Genomic DNA, 17,708 nt, shown 5'->3' with positions numbered 1-17,708 from the left:
CCGGGGGGCAGCGCAGAGCCGCCACGAGGGAGGCCACGCGCGGCCAGCTGGCAGCAGGGCCCACGGGGGGGGGGGGGGCAGGCACCCCTCCCCGCACCTGTTCCCGCTGGCTGGAAATAGCTCCACGTCGCCTTTTGCCTAAATTAGTCAAGGGCCAGCCGGGCGGGAGGGGGGCACGGGTGGCTGTCACCCCGGCTGCCTCTTCCCTCCTCCCTCCTCCTGCTCCCTTTACTCTCCTCTGCCCCCTCCTCCTCACCAAACCGCCCACCCCTCGTGGCAGATAAGGCGCCACACAGCCTCCCTTCCTAAAAATATCCCGCCCGGCGTGTCCTCTGGCCTGACCCTGACATTAAGACTGGTTCTGGAGGCCCTGGGGAAAGGGACCCCAGAGCCTGCCCGTTACCCCCCACCCCAACTTCACCACCAGCTACAGCAGCAGTGCCAGCACCCACCCCAAACCCCCCTGTGCTGGGAACTTCCCTCTCCTGGGCCAAGACGGGCTTAAGTTCCGAATGGCCAGTGCCAAGGTAGCTGTGCTCCGGTGACCGGCCCGTCAGGAACGCTCAGCGTGACAGCGGCCACTCACCCGGGGATCATGTGAGGCCGGAGGAGTCACTGGGTTTGGCCTCCCGCCTCTCAGCGGCCTGGGGACGGGTGGGTGGGGCGTGACCTTGCTGCAGGGAGCTCCGTGCCCCTGGACGCCGAGGGACACCCTCGCCCAAGTTCAAACAGCTGCTCACAGACAGCGCCGGGAGGTCCATCTGGACTGAGGGTTCTGCCCGCCCTGCGACCGGCCCAGCCCCCAGCCGTCCTGCGTGACCTTGGGTGAGCCGTGTCATCGCTCTGTGCTCAGTGTCCCCCCAGTAACACGAGGGCTACCCCAGTGGGGCATAGGCTGTTTTTTTTAAAATATATTTTATTGATTTTTTACAGAGAGGAAGAGAGAGGGGGAGAGTTAGAAACATCGATGAGAGAATCATTGATCAGCTGCCTCTTGCACACCCCCTACTGGGGATGTGCCTGCAACCACGGTACATGCCCTTGACCGGAATCGAACCTGGGACCTTTCAGTCCACAGGCCGACGCTCTATCCATTGAGCCAAACCGGTTTCGGCGGCACAGGCTGTTTTTATCGTTATTGTGATTTATATCAAATGGGTATCTCAGTCCCAGCACTCAGTTCCCCAGACCCCTGTAACTGGCTCAGTGAGAAGAGGGGGTACCTTTTGTTATAATAGTTGGACTTTTGTCTTGATTCCTGAAACAGCTCCAGAATGAATGATAAAGGCGAAAGAGGCGTCTTTTGCTATTGGTCACAAGTCCTTGCGACCACCCCCGAGCGTATGCGGAGGCTGTGGCCTTGGGAAGGCCCTGGGACCGCAGGGGGGCGGGGCGGATGGCCGGGGGTGGGGGTGGGGGGCAGCGTACGGTAGAGGGTGGAGCTTTCAGGGGAGAGGGGCCGGGGATTGAGTCAATCACCGAAGGCCAGTGATTCAGTCAGCCCACCGGTGTGACGCAGCCGCCACAGAAACCCTAAGTGAAGGGGCTGGGGCGCCTCCGGGTGGGTGAGCACAGCCACGTGCCCGGAGCGGCAGCCCTTCCCCAAACCTGGCTCCGTGCGCCTCTGCCGTCTGGCTGTTCCCCAGCTCCCGTCCTTATAAAAACTGCTCATCTGGCGAGTCAACTGTTTTCCCGAGTTCTGTGAACTGCTACAGCCGATGGTCAAACCGGAAGTGGGGGATGTATGGGAACCAGGTTTGTGGCCAATGGGACAGAAGTGTGGGTAACCTGGACACCCGCTACTTTTGATCGGCTTCTGATGGGATAATTGTGGGGTTTGCACTACCTCTGAGCAGTGTCAGAATTAAGTTAAGTTATAGGACATTCAGCTGGTGTCTGCCAATAACTGGAGAATTGCTTGGTGCGGGGAAAAGCCCTACATCTCATGTCAGAGGGTTGGTGTTGAGTGTAGAGAGGAAACAGTTTTCTCATCCAGTAGCAGTAATAATAATGATAATGATGCTATAGTAATTAATAGGATGTATAATTATTCATGCATATATAATTAATATATTATTATTAATAGTATTAATTATTAGTATTAACTGCTGACTGGGTTGGATTCCAGAAAGGATTAGGGGCAGGAAATGAACTTGAATCCCAGAGAGGCAGAGTCAGAAGGGGCATTGGGAATAATCCATTGCCCCCCCTCTACAGCTGGAAGCCACACAGGACAGATGATGGCTCAAGGTCACCCAAGGTCACCCAGGGCATGGAGCTGTTGAAATTTTCTTCTCTGAAACTCACCCAAGACCGGCAAGAGCCACAGCCCTTAGAAATAGGCAAAACTAGAAACTTCTGTTCTCAGTTATAGTTTATTTCACATAAAAATCCCCCCAAGTTTATGGAAATGATGTTCTCACATCACAACAGTAACCATAATGAATTGTTTTTTTATCTTTAAAAACCGCAAAACTTGCCATGGGGAGGATGGCGTGTGGACACTGACTTTGGGACAGGGCTTAGGGAGAGTCCGTTCACTGTTCCTTCATGACAAGGGATCCGGGTCCTTTGCATCTGGGCCCAAACTGCCCCAGAGAAACAAATCTTTCCCGAAGCCAGTTCAGAGGGAGGGGCAGCAGCGTGGCTGGACGGGCGGCCGTTTGCAGAACTTCTCACACCTGCGCCAGTGGCCGGCGGGGAGAGGCCTGCTCAGGGCTCGCTCTGTCCTGGAAGGACAGCTGTGGCCGAGTTGGGGTCCTTGGTTCTGCTTGCCCAGTGGTTGTCTGTGGTGCTGGTGGCCGGAGGCGCGGCGGCAGACCACGGCGAACCTGTCGGACTGAGTGGCCGGAATCTTTAGCCTGCAGAGTCCTGGAGGGCTGATGGGGTCAGCTCCTTTGTCCGACTAGAGCGTGGTTCTCAGCCTTCCTAATGCCACGACCCTGTCATACAGCTCCTCATGTGGTGACCCCCGACCACAAAATTATTTTCTCTGCTACTTCATAACTGTAATGTTGCTACTGTTAATGAATCCTAATGTAAATATCTGTGTTTTCCGATGGTCTTAGGCTCTACAGCAGCGGTTTGCGACCCACAGGTTGAGAACTGCTAGCAGGGTCGGGGAAAACAGATATTTACATTACAATTCATAACAGTAGCAAAATTACAGTCATAAAGTTGCAACGAAAATAATTTTATGGCCGAAACCGGTTTGGCTCAGTGGATAGAGTGTCGGCCTGCGGACTGAAAAGTCCCGGGTTCGATTCCGGTCAAGGGCACGTACCTTGGTTGCGGGCACATCCCCGGTGGGGGGTGTGCAGGAGGCAGCTGATTGATGTTTCTCTCATCGATGTTTCTAACTCTCTATCCCTCTCTCTTCCTCTCTGTAAAAAATCAATAAAGTATATTAAAAAATAATAATAATTTTATGGTTGGGGTCACCACGACAGGAGGAGCTGTATTAAAGGGTCGCGGTGTTAGGAAGGCTGAGAACCACTGGTCTGTAGCCTCTGCAGGCATTTACTGATCCTGGGATTGGGTAGGATGAATCGCTTCCTATCCCTGGCTCTCCCCCTCCGCCCCCACCCCTTACAGCAAGGCACCGGCCTTCCAGGCGCTACTGCCTTCACTGGGGTGGGAGTTTGGGCCTTTCAGGACCAGGTCGGTCTCAGATGAGCAAGGCTGCCCACCTGAACCTGCGCTTAGGGCCTGGGACAGAGGGCCTTTCGCCGGGCGGGCGGCCTAGAGAGGCCCATCCCCAACCCCTGCCGCCTCAGGCTCCAGGTGCTGCACCTGGCCCCGAACGAGGTCCCTGCCCGTTATGTGACATCCGGGAAAGAGAGCAGAGCTACAAATCAAAAACCCCACGGGGCCCCCACACGTCCTGGCCTCTCGAGGGCCATGCTGGGTCCCAGAACACGCAGGCCCAAAGCAGCTCAGGAACCTGGCGTTTTCCAAGGCAGGAGCTGCTGGCGTTGGGACAATTCCTTGATGTGGCAAAGCGCTGGGCATCCCTTTTCTTAGTGCCAAATGCCACCAGCTCCCTCTTGTTGTTGGGATAACTCCACACGCAACCCCCTGCCATGCCAGGCCGAGAAGCATCAGACATTTCCACTGAGGCCGAGAACCTCATTCTCGGAAACTGGGCTGGTTCAACTGAACCTCAATGACAACCAGCTAAGAAGCCAGCTACAGAGCCAGAAACAGGGGCCCGGGGTGTGTGTCTGCCCAACTTTTGCCCAGATTCACAGAAATAGAGACTCTTAGGACTGGAGGGGGCACAGAGGACCATTTCCTGCAAGCATAGTCCCGCTTTTTCTTAAATACTTCCAGAGACGGGGAACTCACTACCGCTAGAGGCCACCTGACCGGTGTTTGGACCACAATTCAGAAGTCTGTCTCCTCTGAGCACAGGTGGCTGGAGCATCCAGCCCACTGGAACGTACGTCCCCAGGTGACCTTCAAAACAAAGCAACACCAACACCCTGTTTCTTCCTCTTTCTTGGTCTGTGTTTCCAGGATGAGCCCGTTTCAGAGTCGGCTTCTCGGCCTCTGCCCTTGGCGGGAACCCACGGGGCACACCCCAACTCCGTGCTGGGGGGTTGGAGAAGTGGGAACTGCGCGTTCCCTTTGGAGGGACGGGTCGGTGGCCCTGGGGCGTGGCATGTGCAGTGAAGGGGCTGGAGAAAGTTCTGGACTGAGAGGGTGTGTGACTGCCACAAGGATGACCGGTGGCAGCTTCACTTGTGCTGTGGGCCCCAGTGCTCCCTCGTCGATGACAGAGGGGGAGAAGGGGGCCAGTCAAACAGAAAGCCGTGAGGTTGGAGGTGCCCAGGGCACAGCTCTGTTGGGGGGCTGAGCTTCCCGGCCAGATGCCCAGGATTACGGGAGCCATTCTGGGAGGAAAGGCACAAGAACGAATTCCAGATCTGGCCAGGGAGCCGGGGGGCATCTATGGCTCCCACCTGGTCCAGGTCAAGCAAGAGAAGGGCCTTAAACCGGGACGTTGTGGAGTGGGCTGGGGCTCTGTGGCCAGAAGACACACGGGCCACGCCCTGTGCTTCTCTCTCTTCTTGGCTGTGAGCTCATGAGTCTGGAAAGGTGGAGGGCTGAGAACTGGATTCTTTCCCAGAATGCATTTCTACTGCATCATTAAAAAAAAATGTTTTCAAGCAGCTAAGAAGGATGCTGGGTTTCAGAGATGGTGGAGGAGACAGGCACCCTCGAGGACTGGGACTCAGGATGAGGTGGGATGAGATCCAGGGCCAGAGGGCATCGGACAGAGGTTTCTTGGCATCTGGTATTTTCTTCTGTGTTCTTCTCTGTTCTCTCATCACCTCAGGACATGCTGGAGAGGGGAAAACACAGGCCACGTTATTATTAATTGTATTTTATTTGAATTTTTATAAGAGTTGATGACATATGCTGGGAAGCACACTCTCAAACGCTCTCTATTATTATTATTTATTTTTAAAAATGTATTTTATTGATTTTTTTTTTTATAGAGAGGGAGATAGAGTTAGAAACATTGATGCGAGAGAAACATCGATCAGCTGCTTCCTGCACACCTCCTGCTGGGGAGTGCCTGCAACCAAGGTACATGCCTTTGACCAGAATCAAACCTGGGACCTTTCCACTGAGCCAAACTGGTTAGGCCTATTATTATTTTTAAAGAAAGTAGAACTACTGTCCTATGTACTTGGAATCCAAAAGAATGATCTAATCTGGCTTTGGCAACACCCTGCCATCTGCTACCGACTTTTCAAGTATGGTTCTGAAGGGGACCTCTCTCTTGGTGCCCCAGCAGAACAAACCTCAGAGCTGGTGCTTCCAATCAGACTGGAGGGAAACTTCAACCCATCTACCCCCAACCCTGTCCCCCATCCATCCATCCATCCATCCACTCACTCATCCGTCCATCCACATACCCATTTAACCACCCACCCACCTGTCTGTCCATTCATCTGTCACTCTGTGTAATTCCTTCTTTTGTGTCTTTAATCCTTTCTACCTGAGGATACCCAGGAAGGGGGTCTAATTCTGTTGATTATTGGATCTGCCGACTCACTCTCATGGTGGCTGATTTCCTTGTGTGTGTTATGTCTCCAGAAGGCATGGACTGAGATGATCTTTTAAAAAATGCATTGTGAACTTGCATTCACTTAGTATCCCCTCGGCAGTACTGGTCTAAGGTTGTTTCTGGTGTTTATTTCTTAGCGGGGGGGGCTTCTTGTGTCACCTGCGTAGCATCAGGGCAAGTGTCCCAGCCTTGTCACAGATGTGGGAGAAGGTGTGGTCAAGGATTAACCCTTTCCTTTTCCAAGGAAAAGTGTGGCTCCTGCCTGGCTCCTAGGAGGCCACCTCTGAGTCCTGGGAAGGCCCTGCCTGATAGGAGAGACTTTGCTTACCTGGGGCCTTGCCTCGTGTCTGGTAGTCTAGGCCAGTGATCGGCAAACTCATTCGTCCACAGAGCCAAATATCAACAACACAACGATTGAAATTTCTTTTGAGAGCCACATTTTTTAAACTTAAACTTCTTCTAACGCCACTTCTTCAAAATAGACTGGCCCAGGCCGTGGTATTTTGTGGAAGAGCCACACTCAAGGGGCCAAAGAGCCGCATGTGGCTCGAGAGCCGCAGTTTGCCGACCAGGGGTGTGCTAACAGTGGAATTTAGGGTGGGAGGTGTCAGCGTGACCTCTGGAGAGGCTGGAGAGGAAGGGCAGTCGGCTGTGCGTGTGACTGAGCCCGGAAACTCCAGTGAGTGTCCCCGGTTGGTAACACTGTGTGTCGCCCACATTTTTACGGGAGAATGAAGGGCTGTCCTGTTGCTGCCTTGCACCTGACTCCATCCTTCCCCTGGAGTAAGCCGTCACCGTCACCACGGGCAGAGCAGCTTTGCTGAGCTCTGAGTCGTTCTCGCAAACCACTGAACCTGAGGGTGGTCTTCAGGACCCTGACCCCGAGTAGGCTTTGCTGGCATCCAGAACCCAGCAGCACACTGAGGTGGCTGTGGGCAGACCTGTGCCCTTCGGCTGGGGTGGGCTCCACTCAGAACGTTCAAAAAAAGGCGCCAAGACCGCCCTGCTTCCTACCCACCTTGTTTCCTGATCTTCTGTGGCCGGAGCGGACCTGTGGAAGAGGGAAGGAGTCTTAGCATTGCTTGTCTATTTGGGAAAGCCTGGGCATTTGCCTGGGAGCCCCATGAGGGCTGACCCAGCCTCAGCTTCATCGGGGACAAAGCCAGTGTCAGCGTGTGTCTGCTGCATGACAAATGAGCCAGGACAGGCAGTAGTGAGGCGATGGGCCGAGGCCTTCACTGATACAAAGCAAAGCCATTGATGCTGCTCGGGACCCACCGGGTCTGGAGAGGCCAAACACAGCCACAGGGACTGGCACAGAGGTCACCTACTGAGATCTTCCTCTGAGAGCAAAACTCGGTCTCCCAGTGGCCTCACTGCCCGTGGTCCCTGTGCTTGGCTTGTGCTGGATACAGGGAAGAGGAGGGAATGGTCCCAAGATAGACCCACTGCCCTTGGGGACCTCGAGGGCAAGAGAAGGGGGGTCTCACCAGGGTCATGTGCAGGAGGCAGACCCGACAGAGACAGGAAACGTGGGAAGGACTTCCAGGGGCGAGGGAGGGGCTGGGCCAGGCCATTTGTCTACACGTCCCTGGGCGAGGCGCTCATTCCGTAGATATTTGGTGGATTTTAAAATAGGAAGGGGTAGGGAAGGAACGGGAGTGACTGCTTAAGGGTCTCCCGCTGGGCTAATGGGAGGTTCTGGAACTAGGAGAGGTACTGAATGCACTAAATGGTGTACTTTATTTTTATTTTTTTAAAAAATATTTTTATTGATTTCAGAGAGGAAGAGGGAGAGGGAGACAGAAACATCAATAATGACAGAGAACCACTGATCAGCTGCCTCCTGCACACCCCCTAGTGGGGATCGAGCCCACAACCCTGGGCATATGCCCTGACTGGGAATCGAACCGTGACCTCCCAGTTCATAGATCGATGGTCAACCACTGAGCTACACAGGCGGGGCTAAATGGTGTGCTTTAAAATGGCTCATTGGATGCTCTGTGGGTTTCACCTCAATTAAAAATAAACGAGTGAGGAGAACCCAGAAGGGAAGGGCCTTATGCCGGCAAGTAGCACGTTCTGTTTCCACGCTGTCCAGCACAGGAGCCCTCAGCCCTGACCCGTGGCCAGGGAGACGGAGGAGCGAGCTTCCAAATGTTATTTACTGTTCATTCGTTTACATTTAAATAGCGGCCTCTGCAAGTGGCCCCAGATGGGACAGCTCAGGGTGGAGGGAAAAGTGACCCCAACATGGAGCCTCTACGTGGGTGGGGGTGGGGGTGGGGTAAGCATCCTGCTGGCTGGTCCATGCCCGTTTGTGCTTCGTCATCCTGGTAACATCGGGATCCTGGGAACACGCTAACACCCTGACCACTTTTACCGGCCGTTCTGGTGGCCGGGCGGGCCGGCGGGCGTCAGCTCTCTCCGGGGTCACCGGCCAGTTTACCTGTGCTCCGCGGGCGCCGCCTCCGGCCTCTCTTCCGGCCTGGCGCTGGGGACACAGAGAGGAGACAGGGATGACGAGGCGGTTGGATGGAGGGGGATCTCGGCTCCCACGGGGGCCTGAGAGCAGGGAGGTTTTTGCTGCCCCCAGGAAATTCGGGGCCGGGAGGGTGGTGAGGAGTGGTGTCGCAGGGGTTAATGAAGATGAGGCAGCTGTGAGGGAGGGGGGCGGGGGAGGGGCGAAGACCCTGAACCATTCCTTCTGAGCGTTTATCTTGGCGAATCCCCCAGAGGCTTCTATGCACGGGCTCCACGGATGCTGGCTCCCCTGTGCTAGATGCCAGAGGTGGTGGGTGTCCTGCTTGTGTTAGTCTCTATTCCTGTTCATGGCTAAAGCTTGGCAGGTAGGAGGAGTACAACGTCACCCTGCCCTGACTCCAGGCCCCGCTTCCCTCACTGCGTGAGGGGCCCCTCTTTTTTGCCGTTTAAAGAGACTCCTGGACCAGGAATCTCTCTCAGTCGCCTCTGGGTCCCTGGATCCTAGCACAGAGCCAGGCAATGATACATGCTTCCCGCCTGTGGGAAGCCCAACTCTCTCACAGATTTGCTGTGTGGCCATGAGCAGGTACCTTGCCCTCTCTGAGCCTCACATACCCGGGCTGTAAGATGCTGTGTGTCCTGGGCTTGCCTGGCTTTTGAGGGGCAAGGGATGTGAAAGTATCCAGGCGAGGGGCTAAGTAAGGGCACTGTGATTGGGTGGGACCAGAACAGTCTTGAAGGTCTGTGACATACTGGATCTTATAATGAAACATGAGCCAATAAGGTATGAAATGGGCATGTCTGGGCCTGTTGTGGTGAGTGTGGGGCTTGTGTTTCCTCTGTAAAGGGAGACCTTAATAGATATCATTGTGTCTAGAGGCCCGAGGCACAAAGATTGGTGCAAGAATGGGCCTCCCTTCCCCTGGCTGCCAGCACCGCCTTCACTCTGGCCGGAGCTGCCTCTCCGCCTTCCCACGCTGCTCAGTGGCCCAGGGCAGCCCGAGGTGGAGTGGGACACTTGCATCCTCGTGTCTGTGTATGCAAATTAACCCACCATCTTTGGTTGGGTTAATGTGCATACTCACTCCTGATTGGCTGGTGGGTGCCACGAGGTACAGTCAATTAGCATGTTACTTTTATTAGTGTAGATTACCATGAGCCCACCACTTTTGCAAGTGGGCTACACTGCTCCTGATTTTTCACTGTAACCCCCAAGCTCACTGTGAACTTTGTATCTGCCTAATGTCATTCTGTGACTCAGTAGGGAAATCTGGATTTGAACTCGGGTCTGATCCCACGTTCTCCCTGGGAAGTGCAGGGCCTCTAGTGTGACGTTGGTCCCTGCAGAGCCAAAGCCATTGGCTGCTCCCCACACGCAGGCCCAGCTCAGCGCCAGCCCCCACCCAGCCCGGACAGGGCCACTCTAACAGACCTTTCTCTCCTGGCCTTCAGCCTTTCCTCTTCGTACCTGGAAGAGAGGGGGAGCAGCCTGTCAGACAGCCCTCCTTCCCCATCCGCACACTGCCCGGGGGCATTCTGAACGCACACCAGGCTTCAGAGCAGAAAGTACAGCCGCAGGGGGCAACCTGCTGCCTTTCTACGTTTCCTGCAGCTGCTTTGCAAGCCCCCGGGGCAAGGAGGGTCTGTATTGCTGATGTATCCCAGCACCTGGTGTTGATGCGACTCAGCAGACATTTGGCCTGACCCAGTGATTGAACTGGGCCGTGATAAAGCAACACACTCACTGATGTGGGTAGGTCTACACACCCCTCCATTGGGGCAAAATATTTCTGTAAAGGGCCGGAGAGTAACTGTTTTCAGCTTTGCAGGCCAGTCTTGGTTGCACCAACTCAATTCCGGTGAGCTTGAAAACAGCCCTAGGCCATCTGTTAAAAAATGAGTGTGGCTGAGTGCCAATAAAACTTTATTTATAAAAACAAGCTGTGGGCTGTGTTGTGCTGGCCCTGCCTAGCACTAAGTCCCCGGGCCCACTGTACTTCCCAATTTCACACGTGTTTGTTCACTGGTTCCCTCGGTCCTGCTGCTCTCCCGCTCACTCCTGGTTCTTGGGCAGCTGAGTGGGAACCTGAGGAGCCTGGGGGCGTTGAGGGTGCAGGTGGGGGCACTCACAGGGCATGGGGACACTCACTGTAGCACGCAGTCCGGGATCTGCACATGTTCCATGGGGATGAGCTGCTCCAGCTCTTCCAAGCTGTGCACATACTGGATCTTGTTGATGAACTTGACGCTGCCAGGAGGAGATGTGGTCACCCGGAGCCAGAATAACCCAATTCGAGGATGCCCTGAGCACCTTCGCTCAAATCTCCCTCCCCACCCTCTGCCAGTCGCCACCCTCTGCCCCTAGTGGGGTAGACAGAGCAAGGCCCGGGGTCTCCCTGGCAAGAGGAGAAGGGTCCTGGCCCTAACCCCCACCAAGCTGAGGCGCTTGTTAAAGGAAACAAAGAGGCAAGAGGTCCTAATAGACTGAGCATTCTCTTTATCCACCTAAGAATGCTCCTCTGCGTTCCTTTTCCCAAGAACGCTTTCCTGGCCCTCGTCCCTGCTGGGGACACCAGCTGTCACGGGCGCAGAAAGGCAGCGTGGGACTGTGATTCACCCTCCATTCTTTCAGGATGAATGGCTTCTTCCTGGCCAAACCCGGACGCAGGCTGCTTTGTCACCAGCATGCTGCTTTGAACTCACCGTTATTAAAATGTATTTTTTCAACTTAAATCTAGTTTTGGTGATATGTAAAATATACTTTTTTTTCCCAAGGGAAAAGAAAATATTTTAACAATGTGAAATGTAAGGCCAAGAGAATACAACAGCACAATAAAGAAGAAAACAGCCCCAGCTGGTCTGGCTCAGTGGATAGAGCGTCAGCCTGCGGACTGAAGGGTCCCGGGTTGGATTCTGGTCAAGGGCACATGCCTGGGTTGCGGGCTGAATCCCCGGTGGGGGGCATGCAGGAGGCAGTGAATCAATGATTCTCTCTCATCATTGATTTTTTTTTTCCATTGATGTTTCTATCTTTCTCTCTCACCCTTCCTCGCTGAAATCAATAAAAATTTTTTTAAAAGTTTGCTAAATAATAAATTTAAAAATAAACAATAAACAGAAGAAAACAATAATAATAATAATATAAAAAAGATACAGCGATAGGTCTACAAGAGTATCAAGATTTATATCATAGAGCACCGGCCAATAGACTGAAGGGTCCCAGGTTTGATTCCGGTCAAGGGCATGTACCTTGGTTGCGGGCACATCCCCAGTAGGGGGTGTGCAGGGAGCAGCTGATTGATGTTTCTCTCTCATCGACGTTTCTAACTCTCTCTCCCTCTCCCTTCCTCTCTGTAAAAAAAAATCAATAAAATATATTTTTTAAACATTTCAGTTCCAGCTCTCTGGCACTCAGAGGTGAGCTCTGCAGCTCACAGTGCCCACAGGGAAAAATAAAGCAGTTTCTTCGCAGAGGCCCCTGGTAACTGATTGGGAAAGACAGAATTTTCCCTTGGGGAGTCACAGGGCAGCCTTGTGTACCGGGATGAACAATGCCAACTGCTTTCCTGCAGTTCAAATGCATTTTTTTTTTATTAAAAAAATTATTCTCGCCAAAACCGGTTTGGCTCAGTGGATAGAGCATAAGCCTGTGAACTGAAAGGTCCCAGGTTCGATTCGGTTAAGGCACATGTGTCAAACACAAGGCCCGCGGGCCAAATCCGTCCCGCCAGGCCTTGCAATGTGGCCCGCACCGCGCTGTCATCACTGCACTCCGCTGCGTTTCCATCACAATGACAGTTTATGACTGTTCAGTAAACCATTCGGCCCGCGATTTAGGCTGGATTTTAGATTTTGGCCCCTTCTCTGATTGAGTTCGACACCCCTAGGTTAAGGGCATGTACCTTAGTTGCGGGCACATCCCCGGTAGGGGGTGTGCAAGAGGCAGGTGATCAGTGTTTCTCTCTCATCGACGTTTCTAATTCTCTCTCCCTCTCCCTTCCTCTCTGTAAAAAATCAGTAAAATATATTTTAACAACAACAACAAAAATTATCCTCACAGCATGAGGCCTCCCTCCAGTTGGCGTGGCAGAGGGTAAAGGGTGAATAGGTAGAGAGCGAACCTCAGACCCAGGCAGCAATCGTGTCCCCACCCGTCTCACCAGGGTTGTCTGCTCTGTGCCTGAATATGCCCGGGTTCCGCAGGCTCGGGGCGGACTGACTGGATTTGTTAGGAAGGATTTCTTTGTGGTGCTCAGAGCCCACACCTGCTGCTCTGAGTGCTGGTCTAAAAATACAGGCAAAACTTATGTCATGCGGGTGTGGTCCCACCCACCATGCCCATCACTGCAAACAGATACCCGCATCTCCGCTGTGAGCCACTGCCTGCCTGTGAGCTGAGCTTTCTGCCTCGCGTGGGGCGGGGGAGGGGGAGCGCTGTCACAGGGGAGAATCCCAGCTCAGTGGCAGCACATCCCCAGCCTTTGATGAGCACGGAACACGGGGTTTTCTTGGAAATTTAATCACAGAACCTCAGGGTTGGATGCAGGTCAGAATTGGTCTCCATTTTCCTCAGCTTTCCTGTTACAGATTTTTAAAATTGACTTTTGAAGAGAGAGGAAGGAAGAGGGAGAGAGAAACACTGATGTGAGAGTATAGCTTGGCTGCCTCTTGCACGCCCTTCTGGGATCCAGCCCGAAACCCAGGCCGTGACCAGGAATTGAACCTGTAACCTTTAGTGCCCCAGATCATGTCCAACCAACTGGGCCACACTGGCCAGGACCACTTTCCTCAGCTTTTTTCTCCCTCTCCCCTCTTTTTTTATTTTTAAAAATATTTTATTGATTTTTCACAGAGAGGAAGACAGAGGGATAGAGAGTTAGAAACATTGATGAGAATCATTGATCAGCTGCCTCTTGCACACCCCCCACTGGGGATGTGCCCGCAACCAAGGTACATGCCCTTGACCGGAATCGAACCCAGGACCCTTCAGTCCGCAGGCTGATGCTCTATCCACTGAGCATACCGGCTTTGGCTCCCCTTTTTTTTCTTTGAAAGCTCAAAACAAGATCCTCAAACTTTGCCATGGGAATAGCAACCGAGTGAATGAACGATCTGCCTTGGATGATGGGATATGGAGGCCAGAAGGCTGTTCCGTTTTGCCCAGTGGGTTCATTAGCACAAATGATCCATAGTTAGTGTGTTATTCACCTGCTCTCACTGTTATGAGTCCTTGAGCACAGAGTGTCTGAAGTGACCTCCTTGCAAATCCTTCAAGGCAAAGTATGGGCCCCACTCTTTATTCTTTCTTTCTTTCTTTCTTTCTTTCTTTCTTTCTTTCTTTCTTTCTTCCTTCCTTCCTTCCTTCCTTCCTTCCTTCCTTCCTTCCTTCCTTTCTCTCTCTCTCTCTCTCTCTCTCTCTCTCTCTCTCTCTCTCTTTCTCTCTCTCTCTAATTTCAGAGATGAAGGGAGAGGGAGAGAAAGAGATGGAAACATCCATGATGGAAATCATGGATCGGCTGCTTCTTGCACACCCCACACTGGGCATTGAGCCCACAACCTGGCATGTGCCCTGACCAGGAATTGAACCGTGACCTCCTGGTTCCTAGGTTCACGCTCAACCACTGAGCCACGCTGGCTGGGCTGGGCCCAACTCTTAAACACATCACAGATTCTTAGTTGGGAAATGTGGAAATGAAGGATTTTGGCTCAGTTCAATGTTCGGCATGACATTAAGTTAAGTGTACATTCGGTTTGATGTGATTGACTAAGGTATGTAACACGCCAAATTTTGTTTTGCTTGCTCTGTTTTTCCAGGTGCTTCTATCTCGTGCAGCCCAGGGCGAGCCCACAAGGCCTGGAGGACCCAAACCCTGCACATTGCAGAGAACTGGCTCTTGGTACTTCGTGGGAGATCAGCTACAAGCTCAGAATTGTCCTGCCTGGTAAGAGTGTCAGGGGCCTCAAATCCTGCCGTGTAGTCTATGCCAGTGGTGTGTTCAGCGGGGGCCTTGAGCCATGTGATGTCAATGTGATCTCTGGAGTCGCAGTGAGTTCGGCCACCTGGTGCTCCGTTCCCGTGTGACTCAGCCGGGGAAACCCTGGACACCAAGGCGAGCTGCCTAGCTGTCACCTGTGCTTGCTGGGAGAAGGACTTTGGGCACAACTGGGAGGGGCTCACTAACTGGAAGCTCATTTCCGGTTTTTCCTAGACTCCCACAGGCACCGGTTTCCTTTGCCAATTTTAACCTTCATCCTTGCGCAGCAATAAGCCGGAACCAGGGGTATCACAGCTCTTCTGGGTCCCGTGAGTCCTTTTGGTAAAGCATTGATCCCAAGCAGGGGCGCACGTGCTGGTTCACTGAATTATTGGCCAGGAGTAGGTCAGACCCTCTGGCCATCCTAAATGGCTCCTCCACAAATTCTGGAGTGAATGGAGCTGGGCTCCCGTCTCGGGGAGTGGGGGGGGCTAGTGGCCTTGCTGTGTGACTCTGGGTGAGTTCCTTGACCTTTCTGAGCCTCAGTTTCCTCCTCCGTGAAATGTACATGGTTTACACCAGCGTCTCAGGGTTAAATGTTAAAAGGGATCCCACATTCAATATGGGATGATTGATTATTATTATTATTCAATATGGGAGAGCTGATTATTATTTTTCTCGTGTTTGCCGCTTAATAACAACGCCCGCGATTGAAAAGAGTGTAAGTTAATAACACGCCCTGAGCACGGAGGAGCTGGGAAATGCAGATTAAAAAGAAAGACACCACCCACGCGGTATCCGGAGGCAGGTGGCAATCTCACCTGATGAAGGGGCGGGAGATGGCCAGCACGGTGCGGATGAACCAGGACGGGTGGACGATGATCAAGGACTTCAGGTTTTTCCGTAACCTGCGTGGGAAGGCGGGGGAAGCAAGAGGGGCTCCTGGGGCCAGCCCTGGGGAGGAGGGGCTGCCTCCTCCGTGCTCCCTGGAGGCGCCGCCACCTCACTGGGAGAAGGCAGAGTCTGGGGAAAGCCAAGCCCCTCGGTGGAGTTTGCAAGTGGCGGCGCTGTCCCTCTCCTAAATTAGAGTCTGAGCAATTTTAACTTGTCATGTTGGATTGCATCCCCCTTCCCCGCTTCCAAATTCATAGCCCCTAGGTCCCGAGAAGGGGACACTCTCTGGAAAACGGGGTCTTTGCAGATGGAATGATGTCAGGGGAGGTCAGACCAGAGCAGGGTGGGCCTCTAACCCATGGTTAGTGGTGTCCTTGTGAAAAGAGGACAGTTGCCGAAACCGGTTTGGCTCAGTGGTAGAGCGTCGGCCTGCGGACTGAAAGGTCCCGGGTTCAATTCCGGTCAGGGGCATGTACGTTGGTTGCGGGCACATCCCCAGTAGGGGGTGTGCAGGAGGCAGCTGGTCGGTGTTTCTCTCTCATCGACGTTTCTAGCTATCTCTCTCCCTTCCTCTCTGTAAAAAAATCAATAAAAATATACATTAAAAAAAAATGGTGATGTTTCTCAGTCATCAATGTTTCAATCTCTCCCTCTCCCTTCCTCTCTCTCTAAAAAATCAATAAAAACATATATTTTTTTAAAAAAAGAAGAAGAAAGAAAAGAGGACCTTTAAGACATGGACCCACACTCGGGAAGATGAAGGTAGAGATTGGGGTGAGGCATCTACGAACCAAGGGACACCGAGGATTGCCAGCGACCCTAGAAGCTGGGGGAGCATGGAGCAGATGCTGCCTCCGGGCTCCCGATTCTCCCTCCCGAGCCAGCCCCGCTGGGGGAGGGGGCCTGGCACCAGAGGCGGGCCCCGCCCCGCCCCTCCACCTCCCCGCCCCGCCCCTTCACCTCCTGTCGATCATCTGGTAGCACTTCTTCAGCCAGCTGATGCCGGGCATCCTCCGCCGGGGGGTGGCCCCGTTCAGGTACACGATCATGTAGTCCTCCGCCACCAGGAGCTCCAGGCTGCTGATGACGTACCTGGGCCCGGGGCACAGGACAGACGCCCGGTGAGAGCGGTCCGAGTTAGAAAGCCCCAGGTCCTGGGACTGAGCACCTGTGCCCCCCCTGCCCGGCTGGGCCAGCCTCACCTGTTGTCCCAGCACACTCCAGGGGGGTGGATGTGATTAACACTAGCCCACCCCAGATTTGTGTCAGTGAGTATAGTGAGCACAGCGGTTACTATTTAATTGAGCACTTACTATGTGCCATGCTTTATATGCATGACTTCACTTACTATCTCCACTGATTCTGCGGATGGGTCTCCATAGCCCCAGACAGAGCTGGAGAACAGGCACCCACAGTGGGCAGTTGCTGGCACCAGATATTAGGAGCCTGGGGTCCTCCTGGCTGCTCTGTCTCTCTCTCAGGGATTTCAGAAAATCCTTTCCTGCCCTGACCGGTTTGGCTCAGTGGATAGAGCGTCGGCCTGTGGACTGAAGGGTCCCAGGTTAGATTCCGGTCGAGGGCATGTACCTTGGTTGTGGGCATATTTCCAGTAGGGGGTGTGCAGGAGGCAGCTGATCAGTGACTCTCTCTCATTGATGTTTCTAACTCTCTATCTCTCTCCCTTCCTCTCTGTAAAAAATCAATACAAATATATTTTTTTTAAAAAGAAGAGAAAAAAAAATCCTTCCCTCTCTCAGCCTCTCCGTTCCCGTCTGTAATTTGGGGGGCTGGGTTCCCTGGCCTCTCAGGCCACTTCCTGTTCTGACCTTCCACCGGTACCCCCTCATCCACAGGTACCCCCTCATCCACAGGTACCCCCTCATCCACCGGTACCCGCTCATCCACCGGTACCCCCTCATCCACAGGTACCCCCTCATCCACCGGTACCCCCTCATCCACAGGTACCCCCTCATCCACAGGTACCCCCTCATCCACCGGTACCCCCTCATCCACAGGTACCCCCTCATCCACAGGTACCCCCTCCTCCTCTGGCCCCCCTGGCACCAGGTCCCGCTGTGTAAGAAGGAAACCTTCCTGATAAGGACAGTGAGCAATCATGACTGACTGAGCTCTGCCTGCCATCTGCCGGGTGCTTTACACGTATGATCTGTCTCCGTCGTAATGAGACGGTACCGGAGTGTCCTTGGGCAAGTGACTTACGGTCTGTGCCCCAGACTCTGGCCCCGTGGAATGGTGTGCGCCTGCCCCGCAGGGTA

General features: G+C 53.5%; 1 protein-coding gene across 2 annotated transcripts in view; it reads right to left on the bottom strand.

Annotated features, from left to right (window-relative positions):
• Positions 1-3,586: 3,586 nt before the first annotated feature.
• The window catches only part of ATCAY (ATCAY kinesin light chain interacting caytaxin), a 30,333-nt gene continuing 16,211 nt past the window's right edge, over positions 3,587-17,708 (bottom strand). The window contains exons 7-13 of one of the 2 annotated variants that reach the window (XM_036459951.2): positions 16,393-16,524; positions 15,360-15,446; positions 10,713-10,811; positions 9,996-10,031; positions 8,529-8,573; positions 7,098-7,130; positions 3,587-5,347 (exon numbers count right to left, since the gene is read on the bottom strand). In XM_036459951.2, the coding sequence (XP_036315844.1) occupies positions 5,338-5,347; positions 7,098-7,130; positions 8,529-8,573; positions 9,996-10,031; positions 10,713-10,811; positions 15,360-15,446; positions 16,393-16,524 (442 nt within the window). In that variant the 3' untranslated portion in view covers positions 3,587-5,337. The remainder of the gene's footprint in view (positions 5,348-7,097; positions 7,131-8,528; positions 8,574-9,995; positions 10,032-10,712; positions 10,812-15,359; positions 15,447-16,392; positions 16,525-17,708) is intronic. The other variant, XM_045589071.1, reaches the window with a different exon arrangement.

This window comes from Pipistrellus kuhlii, unplaced genomic scaffold (genome assembly GCF_014108245.1).
Source record: "Pipistrellus kuhlii isolate mPipKuh1 unplaced genomic scaffold, mPipKuh1.p scaffold_m20_p_30, whole genome shotgun sequence".
Classification (NCBI taxonomy): Eukaryota; Metazoa; Chordata; class Mammalia; order Chiroptera; family Vespertilionidae; genus Pipistrellus; species Pipistrellus kuhlii.
The sequence above is the reverse complement of the archived record's forward strand: the minus strand, read 5'-3'. Positions and strand labels throughout refer to the sequence as shown.